Here is a 13,314-nt window from a genome sequence, read left to right as displayed (position 1 = left end):
TGATTGGAGTATTTGTTCTTTGGGTGTTAAGTTTGATAAGTTCTTTATAGATTTTGGATACTAGCCCTTTATGTGTATGTCTCAATACCATCCTTTTCGATTTATTGACTGTTCTATTTTCTTCTGAATGATTTTCATGTCACCTCTGATGTGTTGCAAGTCCCATGAAGGTATGGATGTGGATCTGTGCTCTCTTATCCATTCCGTGCATCTATCTACTGGTTTATATTGATAGTGTGAATACCACACTATCTCAATTATTATAGTGTGGATGTTTGTATTATTTTTCCTTGCTGTCCCTTCCTCTCGTAGAGAAGAACTGTGCTTCCCTACCACATTCAGGACAGGCTTGGACTTGATTCCACCAGTGAAATGTTAACAGAAGTACATGTGCCACTTCTGGACAGACACTTTAAGAATCTAGATATGATTCTGGTGGACCCAACAGCAATCCCAATGGTAGTGCCCTCCTGGTAATCTGAGGTGGTTGTATATATGTGGGAGAGTGAGAAACATGGGTAGAAAATAATATTTGTGCCTTAAGCTGATCAGATTGGGGGGTTGTTATCAGAAGACAGCCTGGCCAAATATGATACACACAGGGCATTGGTTACTAATCTAGCATACAGAGGTCTACAGCAAGTTCTGGCAGGGGCAAGATAAATCAGCTACCTTATTTTTCTTATAGCCACTTGTTCTTTCATGTAAATCTTAGAATCAGATCATCAATTCTCCACTCCCCCAAACCCTCTTAATATTTGATTACAATAACATTAAATATATAGATACATTTGAAAGGATTTGAAATTGTCATCTATTTTTAAAATAATAAATAAAATTAAAAAATTTTAAAAAATTAAAAAAAAAATGAAATTGTCATCTAGCCTCACCTATTGGTGAACATGGCAATAGCTCTGTTTGGTCTTTTTTAACGCTTTCATATAAACTTCCCTACGAACATCTTAAACTATTTAGCCACATGCCTTTCTATACTGTATATATACCAATATATGTCTGCTTATGTACATGCATACATATACACACATATATTTACATACATATACATATACATATAGCTGCTATTATAAATGGCATTTTAAAAATACAGTTTTTAAACTGTTAATTGGTGTTGTGGACATATTTATTAATTTATTGATTATTCAGCTAACTTGCTAAACTCTTTTATTCTAAAATATATCTGTAGAGCCATTTGGGTTTCTATAAAAAACAAAAAACATGGTGCTGACTAGTTCTCTAATGACATGTTGACTGGAAGATGTGATAGAGGCATTCTTGATTTTAGAAAGAATACTTCTTTTGGTGGACATCTTCTAACAAATTAGGGAGTTTCACTACTCTTCTTAGTTTGCTACAAATCATTAATGAGTTATCTAAGTTCTTTTTCTGACCATTTTGTGATGGATTTAATTTTTCCAGTAATTTATTAATATGATTAACTACATTAATGTGTACAAAACCAATTTTAATATTTTATAAATAAACCCAACTTGGCCATGATTTCTGTAAATACTGCTAGATTGAGTTTAATATTTGTTTAGAATCTTTTTTTATTTATATACATGAGAGAGGCTGATCTGTAATTTACTATTTTTGTGCTGTCCTAACTCATTTGTTAGGTAATAAATGTGCTTAGTGTGTTTTTGCTTTTCTTTCCAAGATCTTGGAAATACTTCCAATGTGATCCTAACAATCTGCTCCATGTATATTTGGTACAATATCATCTGTGTCTGGTGTTTTCTTTGTGAGAATTTTTTAAACTACTGGTATCATTTATTTAATGTTTCCTGGACATTATATATTATTATATATTATATATTATATATTCTTGATTTGTGTTCCCCAACCTCAATTCATATTATGAAGCTCTAATAATGTGACTATTATTTAACTATATATCTAATATATAATGTCACATTACAGTCACATAGTACTCTATACTATGAGGAGGTGATTCACGTTAAAGGAGGTCATTAGAAATTGGCTCTCATCCTATAGGTCTGGTTTCATAAGAGGAGGAACTTTTTTTTGTGGTACTTTGTTATGGCAATCTGAGGAGACGAACACACTGGCTTATTTTGTGCTTGTATTTCTTTTATCAGTCATTTAGATACCTTTTTTTTTCTAGGAATTTGGACATTTGTTTCCATGTATTGGCATAGAGTTGTTCAGAATATGTTTGAGTTTTCTATTTCAGCTCTATCTGTAGTATATCTTTTTAATTGCTAATATTACTCATATCATTCCTTAGCCTATGCATTCACAACAGGGAGCATATTGCCCCAAGAGGGTGAAAATATTTCTTATGGTTTAATTACAAAGCACAGTACGTAAAAAAATATACAGTAAATTCTTGGTATTAAGATTTCATGGGGGTCTATAAGGAAAAAAAAATTTTAAAAGCTCCTGGGGGAGGTTATAATCATCATCATAATCATCATTGAGAAGCACTGTCTTGTTTTATAATCAATTTCATTAGAATATTATCTATAGTAATAATCTTTTCAAGTAACTTTTGGCTTTGTTTTACTACTTTACTATTTTTTGGTGTTTATTTTTTCTCTAAAATATTCTCCCTTTCATTTTCTTTGGGTTTCATTTTAGTATTCTTTTTCAAATACTTTTAGGTTAATTATCAACTCATTTATTTTTCACCATTTTTTCCCCATAACATAACCATCTTTGGCCACAAATTTTCCTCTAAGCTTCTCTTTCACTAAAGCTATATAAATACTCACATTAGGGATTTGATGTCTCATTTCCAGATTCATCAAAAGAAAAGTTTTGCTTTGTGGATCTTCTAATGTATGTTCTGAATCAGCTTCCCCCCCACCCCAGATTTACCATAAAACATTTTTTTCTTTTTTGACGATCTTATTCGTTTAATAGATGCTCCAAAACCTGGGGAAAAGCAATGAACCTGTCCCCTTCTGTCCCTGCATCCCCTGCCCCCCACGGGCATCCAGAAAACTGACTGAGTGACTGAAGGAAGGACGGAGCAGGGACTCAGGGCTGTTCTCTCTTCAGTCCGTCAAGAATCTCCTTTCCTCAGTCTAATCTGCTCTGCACTCCCTCGCGCTCCAACAATGGGACCCTCACGTCTGGCTGCCATTGCAACCATTCTGGTGACCTGATACACTTCTCCAATCTCTTCTCACCTGTCACTACGAGCTCATTCGAGTCCTGTCATGAATGTCCCCCCTCAGAAGCCGTTCCCTTCCGCCGCCCAGCGGCGCGTCCCACCTCCGTGGGTGCTTAAGTTCCCCGACACCTTTGCTTTCTGTGAGGTCGCAGAACTCACCGTGGTCTGGCGCAGTGCTGCCATCTCCCCGCAGAGGAGTCCCCGAAGCAGAGGGACAGTTCCAACGAAGTTTGGGAGATTCTCGCGGCGATGCAGAGATGCAGTGGGCTCCGCGGCTCAGCGGGCAGGAGGAAGAATTGCCCGGACTCCGGGAGTGGGGGGCGGGGGGATCCCCGCACTAACACCCGAGCCGCAACCTGGGATCCCGGGCCCCACGGAGAAGTCGCGGCGTCTAGGGCGGGTGAGCAGCGGCAGGGGCGGCTCCGCCGTGGCCTAGGCGTCACCTCCCTAGGCACTCGGTGGCGTGGCCCGCATCGGCACGCTCCGCTTCAGCCCCGCTGCTGCGAGGCGTGGGCGGACGCCGAGACCCCTGGAGGCGGATCGGGGCTGGCCGTGCAGAGCGCGGGAGGCCTGCACGCCGCTCCTCTCTGAGCGGGTTGCGTCGACTCGCAGGCCCCTCCCGGAAGGGGCCGTGGGGGTGGGCTGCCCGAGGCCCCGCCCCGGAGGCGGGAGCAGTCCGGGAGGGCGGGGTCCGGCCGGGCCCCCGGGGTTTGCGCGCCAGGTTCCCACTCGCGTGTGGTGCGGTCCGACCTGGAAGCGGTCGCGGCTGCCAGCGCCTCTCCAGCGCCCAGCGCCGCGGAAAAGCCGAGGTGAGACGCGCCGTCCTGCCCCCGGGACGGGCTGCGAGTGGACGTGGGGGGTGCGTTTCATCCCACTTCTGCTGGCCTTTCCCCAGGGCATAGTGAGCAGTTCTGCCCTCGACTGCCTGGCTTTTTCCTCCCCTTCGGCGCCAGCGTCCTTCACCGCGCGCCCCCCCCCCCTTTTTTCTCCCCGTGCCCCCCAGTCCCTGCCTTCTGCCTCTGTCTTTTGTCTCCTTGTCTCTTCCTGTTTTTCTCCGTCGTCTATCTCACTTTTTCTTGTCTTTCTCTTCTTCATTACCTACTTTCCCTGTCCTACCCCTTCTCTTTTTCTTTCTCTCTCTTGGTCTTTCCCTTCGCCACCCCCCCCCCCCCCCCCACCACCGCCCCAGGAATTTTGCCTTTTGATTTTTTTTTTTTTCTCCTAGGATGACTTTTGAGGCTGCAGTTCTTTTCATCCATCCATTTATCCATCCACCCATCCTCTCATCCTGGGTTGCTCTGTTATACTCAGTTGGAGCTTGCGCTGGGCACTAGGGTAATAATGGTGCCTCTGTTCCAGATCCTTTCTCCAACAGACTCTATCCAAACATTTGGGCATTCAGCGCCTGTTTTGGGAAAAATACATAAATGATCTAGTTATAAATATCTGAGGTTTAGGTTGAGCTGGAAGAAAATAGTTCTTAGAGACAAGGCATTGAATGAATCGTTTTCTTGACATTTGCCTGTAGTAATAGGCACAGACAGCACACCAGGAAGCTAAATCATGCAGAAACATTGAGGGGACATTGGGACCCACACCATCCTTCCTTGGAAATCGTGTAAGGCCAGGTTGATAGGGAGGGGATGGGTGGAATTCAGAGCTTACTTGTGGGAAGACAATAGAGATGACAGGGCTTTTCATGTGAGACCATTGATAGTTAAAATATGAAATTAACTGTATCTTTCTAAAATAGATACTTGTCAGTGCTGCTGATGTGCAGAATTTAAGTTCCATAATTATGGTGAATCAGGCAGGCATTTTATAGCAATTATTGTGGCATTTAAGATTAATGTTTTTGTGTACATTAGGTCAGACCACAGTTGAAAGTATCCTCATCTTAATATCAAAGATTGTCTTAGGCACATACTAAGTGAAGAAATCTAGAAAAACAAACCTGATTCATTTGGGGAGAATAAAGTAGAAGTATTGTATATTAAGGCAATGTTTTTCTTCTTGTTAAAAATGTGATTTTGTTGGAGGGATGTGATTTCATTGTTTTATGTTATTTTTACAACATATAGCTGTATGTTCAAACACACACATGCACTATATATATATAAAATTATATATATATATATATATATATATATATATATATATGTTTGTTTTTAAAGCTAACCTAACACAGGTTTTTAAAAAATAATTTTACCTTTTGGTTTATTATGATTTTAATGATATTTCAGTTTCTTTGACTTTTCAGTTGTTATGGGAAAGGAAATGTGACCTTCCATAAATCACACAAACAAAAGTGAAGCATGATGGAAGAGGATTGCAGTGTATTTATTGAAAGAATTTTTTCATTTTAAATCAAAGAACATTGGACAAATTCTTAAGTATATGCATGGAACTTTGATTCAGGGGGGTGTTTTCTGTGCTGAAGAGTCAAATTGACTTTTAAGTCATTGTACTGTGGACTTCCAATGTATCAGAACTCTGGAGAGGTGGGATGGAAGGGATGCCTTTGCAAATGATTTAAAACCATCATGTCTGCTTTGCTTAGCAGATTTCTTTTTCAGAAACCCAGGAAATGACAACTTTTCTTTAAAATAGGTAATACTGTATGGTGACTAACATAATAGAAAAATAAAGTTTTATTTACTTGTTTTAAACATTCATTTCTTAAAAAAAGAGATAATTACAATAAAAAGATTTTTTCAAGGTTATGTGTTGAGCTGCAATGCTTTTGAATTTCATTTCCTTCTTTTGGTAGGCTGTATCTCTCCTTTCTAGTAGATGATGATGCTATGATTGGCATCAGGTAAAGTCTGGATGAACAGTTTGATATACAAGCTATAGACTTTCCCCAGAAGGTTGCCAGTGGCATTGGTCTACATGGCCAAGCTGTGTTAGGACTCCAGTTGAACATATTATGGGCCTGGTGACTGGCTACATTCTGGGAATTCTGCATTTGGTTTTGCTTGAACACAGCAGGCATTGTTGCTGAAGGAGTATAGGCAGAGCTCGACGTAGAGCCTGTGGGGATTGGCTGGAAAGATCTCTTTTCTCCCAGCTCTGTGGCATCATCAGCCAGCCTCCAGGAAAGCCTGGATAGCTCCCCAGTTTTTAATTTTCTCAGGGTTCTGGAGCTAGGAGGATGCATGTGTATTTCCCTTTCAGGAAAACCCAGGATGTTAGAATTCATATGTAGAAGAGGTGGATAGATAATTATTATCTGGCACCTTCCAGAATGGTCTGAGAAGCATCTCCAAGGTCTAAGGAAACCAAAGGATTAGAGCACAGGAGATATTATCTGCCTTGTTTGTTTTAGCTAAAGAGGAAGGCAGGCAGAGGAAGACATAGGTGGTGGTATAAATGGTATCACTGAATAAGATCCAGTTTTTAAGTGAGATGCAGCTTGGAAAGGCTGAAGACTGGTCAGCTAACTGAGGTTCTAGAGTACCCCCAGATACCTCAGGAAAAGGAGGTCATCCAGTTGTTTACTAAAAGTTCTTTCTTACATGAATGAAGGGGGAAGGAGGAAAACAGGCAGGCCATTTGGTCACTCATTGTGCACTGGTTCACTGTGCACTGGTCACTACTGTGTACTGGCTCCTGGGAGCACATGAGGAGAGGAAAGGCAGCCAGGAAGTTGACTCTTACCCTTTGCACTTGTGTGATAATAATGAATAAATTAATGCTACCTAACATTTATTGAACCAGGCTCTTTAGCACTTTCGATACCTTAATCGATCTAATATTTACCAACCACCTGATGAAGTAGGCCCCAAGGTGATCCTTTTTCAGAAAGTGTCTTTTTAGTTGAGAAGATAGGCAGAGAGAGGATCAACACCTTGCCTGTGGTCACCGGGTTGGTAAGAGCAGAGTTGAGTTTGGTCGCCGCATCTGACGTGAAAGCCCATGCACTTATCCTCTGTGTGATATGTGGCTTGATGATCATGGGATGGCCTGGGCATAGCATGAACGGAATGTGACCAGGTGAAAGAATGATCAGAGTCTGCACTTGGTGCCCTGGAAATGGGTAATAAACAAGGACACATGTGCTTGTAACATTGTGAAGTGGGTGAAGCTTCATCTCCCAAGAATGTAGCCCTTTTTGTGTTCATCAGTGGAATCCTCACTGGTGGCCCAGGAAGGTTGAGAGCGTGAGAGAGAAGTATCCTGTATGGTAGGGAAGGATGGATATAGTCAGACACCATGTCAACTTGGGGAGCTCAGATTCAAAAGGTTTCAAAGAAGATCACTTATAAACCCGTGATCTAAGGGCTCAGAAATGTTGGAGAGTCTGGGATCAAAATGAGGTCCTTTCAATAGGAAGACTATGGTGTGGTACTGAATGATGTCTGTGTGGCTCAGGGGGTTTCTTGCTAAGCTCAGACTGAAAAAAATCCAAGGAAGACAAGAGAACCCTTCTCAAGACACACACAACAGACTGATGAGGACGAGCAGATCGTGTCAGGAGGTGAGAGCACAGAATGAACTGAGACCATTGAGGAGAGTGGAGGGACAGCAAAGGGTCCCTTACTATTGCATGGGAGCAGGGAGAACAAGAGCTGCATAGATTCACTTGAACGTCTGGCAGAGAACCATCCTCCAGTTACAAAGGGCATTGGAAGGTCCACGTAGGAAGAAGGAAGAAGCAGCAAGGCAGCACGAGCAGCTGTGCATGTGGTCTTCTGACCCAGAACTCACGGTCAGGGCATGATATGACCCCAGAGATGACATCGTGTCTCTGTACAGGTCATCTGGGAGGTGGATCACAGGAGAGGTGCGTGAAGCCTGGAGCTGGATGAGACCCAGGGTCCAATATTGACCCTGGGAAAGGGCCTGTGAGCCATTTGACAGGAAGAGATGAGCATCAGGAGTTGGCACAGGCTCACTGGGGACAGGCCACGTCAGACACACATCATTTTTCTCGTTGAGAGGCTTCTATCTGGCAATGTCACATAGTAGACCGGTTAGATGGAGCCTCAGCCAGTGTTGTAGGACGTGGTTTGTACTTAGCTGAGTAATCTTAGCCCAGCAAGGCTGATGCATGAGAGAGGTGACCCTCAGGGAGCTTGGTCATGCCAAAGGTCCCCAGCCAGCCAGTTCAGTACCCTTGTCTCCTCCTTTTCTTCTTCTTCTGCTCAATATTATCATTATTATTATTATTTTATATTATCTCCTTTTCTTTCTCCTCCTCCTATTGGTCCCATTATTATTATTAAGATTTGAATAATAAAATTGATGGAGAATGAAATCGGATGGATATCTAATACAATGATTGACAGAAATCAGACCCACAGTGGTCTCAGGAAGCTGGAAGGCAGCACTGCACTCAGCAATATGGCATTTGGCAGGTTGGAGATGAATACACTTGGGTTGAATCATGCAGCTTCCCTCATGTGGTTATGGTGAAAATTCCATGCAATAAGGCGTATGAAGCCTCTGTTGTCTCTGGCATGTGTTCACCTACATACTCAACAAACAGTCACTGCTATGTTTACATGATGAAGCATCTCTGGCAGTAAATATTTCATTCCGCAGTAAGATCCCATGTTTCAAATCTGAATGCTGAAAGCAGAGTTGTCACGTCTGTGGCTCAGGGCACTCTGGGTATTTCTGATGATTGGGTCTACATGGCTGCGGTTGGCTGAGGTTGCCCAAGCTGAGAAGGCAGCCCAGTGAGCCTGTATGCAGAGGGGTGCAGGGTACAGCCCAGCCCGCTGTAGCATGGGTGGACATGGGAGGACAGTAGCATGGGTGCCTGTCCAGGCTTGGGAAAGACATCATGTCATTCTAAATTGTTATCTGGAGGGTTTTCTGAGGCATATCTGGGGGGAGAAAGAGAGATGGATTGGGGGGAATGTGTGTGTGTGTGTGTGTGTGTGTGTGTGTGTGTATGACGATATAAGTGCAAGTGTATGTGTGTGTATGTGTGTATGTCTGAGTGTGTACAGGTGAGTGTTTGTATGTATGTGTGTATATGTGTTTGTTTTTCTGAGTGTATGTGTCTTTGAGTGTGTGTGTGTGTGTGCATGTGAGTCTAGTTCAGCCAGTGCTGCTCACAGTGGGGGGGAAGCTTGAAGAAGGGTGTTCTAGCTTCAAGAACTGGCTGGTGGAGTTGATTAGGGAAGGACAGGGAGGAAAGCCTCCCCAGCAGAGCTGATGGTCCTCTCTCGTCCTCATGGCCATGAATGACTTTCCTCCAAGCCTTGAGCACCTCCAGGGCAAAGTGGAGGCTGGTCTGCCTGAGTAGGCCCAGCAGACCGGCCCAAGAGGACAGTTGAAATGTGAGCAGAGGAGAAGGAAATGGATTAATGTCTGAGGAGAACCAAGTGTGGGCACTCTGGCGAGTGGATACAGGGTAGACCCACGCTTGCTCCAGGGCCAGGGCCAGGTGGAGAAGAGGTGGCTGTCCCCCAAGAGTGGGGTCAGGGCCCAGACCCACACAGGCATGCCTGAGCATTTTATTGTTCAGCCTTTACCCTCTGGCCACGTGTGCTGCAGGAACTCCATTCCCAGGTGCTCAGTGTCCTGCCACGTCTGATGGTGTGGAAGGAAAATGGACACACTGAGCAGCAAGACTGCCCTAAAAAATTGAAAGCTTTTCATAAATCAGGGTATAAACACATTAGATTTGTCAGCTGGGTCAGAACTCCCAGGTGGTTGACACCTTGTGTTCTGTGCGAACACAGTAGCTGCTGCCTGGATGCGGGCAGGTGCAGGGGCAGTGCTGAGCCTGGTTCCTGTGGGGCAGGGCCCGTGGTGTGGTCCTTCCTCCCTGAGGGAGTCCTGGAGGTGAAAGCAGGTGGCACAGTGCTCTGAGTCTGGGTGAGCGGCTGCATCTGCAGCAATCAGGCTTCTTTGGATGCACAAGACAAAGATGAAGAGCGCATGTCTCACTGGTGTCGCTTCCTCTCTGTGCAGAGTCCTGTGGTCCAAGCGTGGCTGGTGCAGCCAAGGGGAGCTCTCCAGTCTCAGGGCTCCTCCCTGGGCCAAGCCCTCCAGAACACCAGCACTCCCGAAGACCAACAGCTATTGGGGCCTCTACCTTCGTCAGCCGGCTCACACCCTGCTGGTGAACATGGCTGCTGGGAAGGGTGCTGTGTGGAGCTCTTCGGCTGAAAACAGATGGCGGCTTAGTGAAGCCGACCAGGGCAAGGGTTGCAAGCCAGTGCTGCTGGAGAAAACCAACCACCTGGACTCTGAGGCTGCCCCAGGCAGTGGGGGCCAGCATGAGGCTTGTGCTGAACTGGTGCCATCAGCCACCCCAGGCAGACTCAGACTGGGAAGGCCAACGTTGCAGAAGGTATGCTGGGGACAGGGGCAAAGCGCCTTCACGGAGGTGCCTCGGCTCAACAAGAGGCTGGTGGGTGTGCAGGCCAAGGAAAGGGAGCATGATAACCCCGCAGGCCAGCGTGATCCCCAGCAGCTGACCCAGGATATCCCCAGGGATCCAGCTGGCAGCAAGGTCTTCTCTGTGTGGCCCAGCGAAGCCCGAGGGGAACAGAGAAGTGCCTTCAGCAAACCAGCCAGGTGTCCCACAGGGAGACCGGGGCCAACCTCTATATTCCAGGCAGGCGGACCGGCAGATGTCCTTGGGGAGCTGTTGGGACTCATCAACACGATGGATGTCCCTTGTTGGGGTCAAGTTTCAAATTCTAAGTTTTTGGTAGGTGATTTCTGGCACCTGCAAATGTTGCCACAAAATGCTCCTGTCTGGAGTGCTTTAGTGGGTGCCCCTACACTGTGGCAAAAGCATGCCATGGGCCAGATGCCCATGCCCTCATCGTCCTCCTCCTCTGCCTCTTGGGCTCTGCTGCCACCCACGTTCACATCCCTGGGCCTGTCCACCCAGAACTGGTGCGCAAAGTGCAACCTGTCCTTTCGCCTGACCTCTGACCTGGTCTTTCACATGCGGTCCCACCACAAAAAGGAGCACGCAAGGCCTGACCTACATTCTAAGAAGCTGAGAGAAGAAGCCCTCACATGTCCCATTTGCCATGAATACTTCCGGGAGCGCCACCACCTGTCTCGGCACATGACTTCTCACAGTTAGTTAGTGTCTGTGGAGCAAACCTGTAGGGGAAGCTTCTAGGCTTTGGCATGGAACCAGAGATGGCTCACGGGTGTTTCCTTTGGAAAGGCTGGTCAGACTTGTCTGCAGGACCATCTGCATTGAGTTTGTAGACGAACAGCTTGGTCATCATTTGAAAAAGAGAAGTCCTTGAAAAAGAGAATCCTCAGCTCTGATGTGTTTTGATCGAAATAAAGTCATGTAATAAAATGATATGCTTTGTAAACCTAGGGCATCGGGACTATGAGGCACAACATGGAGGTCCTGCTCCTGTCACCTTTCTGTTTGTTCCATGTGGAGGCAAGTTTGGGCTTTGGAGGCAGACAAACCTGGATTCAAAGCTTTCACATATTAGCTCTGACCTTGGACACATTGCTTTATCCGAGTTAAATCCCCAGTATTCTTATCTGTAAATGCAGAGGGTGAACACCTGTGTCTTAGGGGTGTTGTCAGGGTTATTTGGGAAGATGTGTGGAAATAGCTTGCATAACACTTGGCGCAGTGTGATCACTAAGTAAATGATATTTATTATTGTCCAGGTCGGTCAGCTATTGTTAAATAACAAAATTTCACTGGCAAATAACTTAAAGCATCTATTTCTCACTTGAGGGTCTATGGGTTGGCAGGGTTGAGTTGGTCTTGGCTAGGCTTGGCTCCAGGTCACAAATCATCTCTAAGTTCATATGTTTTATTCTAGTACTGATGGGCTTCTCAGGTAATACTTCTCTCATGTTTATGCCAAGAACCCAAGAAGGAAAATCCAAATACAGAAGCACACGTCAAGTCTCTGCTTGAGTCACTTTTTCCTTTTTTTTTTTTTTTTTTTTTTTTTTTTTTTGAGAGAGAGAAAGAATTCAAGAGTATGGAGGGAGGGGCAGAGAGATAGGATCTTAAACAGGTTCCATGCTCAGCATGGAGGCGGACATAGGACTGGATCTCAAGACCCTGAGATCAAGACCTGAGCCGAAACCAAGAGTCAGACGTTTGACCATTGCCTGAGCCATCCCGGCATCCCTTGGGTCACTTCTACGTACATCCTCTCAGCCGAAGCAAGTCAATGGCCAGGCCCAAAGTAAATGGGTGATGACCACAGTGAGGCCATGATGAGGGGGCAGATGTGAAATCCTACCGAAGGGGCATGAAGAATTGGGACGAGTAATTCAACCAACACTCGCTCCATTGTTTTTCACATTCTAAATATGTGAATTCAGTCCCACACACCCCTTAGCTCTCAGGAAGTGATCATGTACAACAGTTTAGGCTTAAAACCTTGTGGGAATTAAGAAAGCTCTGGCTACCAGAACCTATTGCATATTGTGTTTCTCTCGGTAACTGCTCTGTTTATCTGCCTTTGTCCTTGTAAACCTCCGGTCCTAAACTCTGAGGTAACTCAGGCCAGTCTGTGTGTAAGGCCATCAGCTGGGAGCTCTTTTGAGTCAGTGAGTTCTTTTGACTGGTTTCCACTTCCCTTTGAGGACATGTTCATTTGATCTGCAATTTTCAACCCTCTGGTGGGGCCACCCATGCAGAGCTCAGGCTGTGGTTGGGAAACTGCTGCTGGGGCATCTCAGAGACCAGGGATCCACCCACATAGCCCCCAAACCTGACCTTTTCTCTCTCTTTCCATGTGCCCACCTGGTGCAGGCAGCAGCTCATCCCTCCTGGCCCACCCGACCCCCATCCCCTTGACTCTCTTTCCCCTCCCCTTCCACCCACACACCCCTCTATTCTCTACCCAGAGCCAGCCATTTATTCACTCATTTATTGATCTCCCCCAGGCACCCCTGCTGTGTCATGCTCAGTGCCAGTCCCCGGGGGAGACCCCTGAATTCAGCCCATGGTCCTTGTTCGGGTCTGTAACCTAGTGTATGGCGTGACAGATGCCAAACAGAGGTCTGTGTGGGGTGCCGGGCACATGGGAGCAGGCCCGCACCAGACTTGTGGGAGGGAAGGGCAGGGCTCCCAGAGGCTCCTGAGGATTCAGGGCAAGAGCAGATTGTGGAAGTTCAGCAGGTGCTGGAGGTTTAGATGCAGGGTGTTGGATTGGGGTGGGGCACCATAGCTACAGATGCTT

At 45.6% G+C, this 13,314-nt stretch overlaps 1 protein-coding gene across 1 annotated transcript; it reads left to right on the top strand.

Moving 5' to 3' along the window:
- The first annotated feature begins 3,206 nt into the window (after nt 1-3,206).
- On the top strand, nt 3,207-11,393 carry ZNF488 (zinc finger protein 488). Its single transcript, XM_059172493.1, has 3 exons — nt 3,207-3,560; nt 3,773-3,969; nt 10,091-11,393. Exons 1-3 carry the CDS (start codon nt 3,207-3,209, stop codon nt 11,220-11,222), a joined length of 1,683 nt encoding a protein of 560 aa, XP_059028476.1. The 3' UTR covers nt 11,223-11,393.
- Nucleotides 11,394-13,314: the final 1,921 nt, after the last annotated feature.

This window comes from Mustela lutreola, chromosome 4 (genome assembly GCF_030435805.1).
Source record: "Mustela lutreola isolate mMusLut2 chromosome 4, mMusLut2.pri, whole genome shotgun sequence".
In the NCBI taxonomy this organism is placed as follows: domain Eukaryota; kingdom Metazoa; phylum Chordata; class Mammalia; order Carnivora; family Mustelidae; genus Mustela; species Mustela lutreola.
The sequence above is the reverse complement of the archived record's forward strand: the minus strand, read 5'-3'. Positions and strand labels throughout refer to the sequence as shown.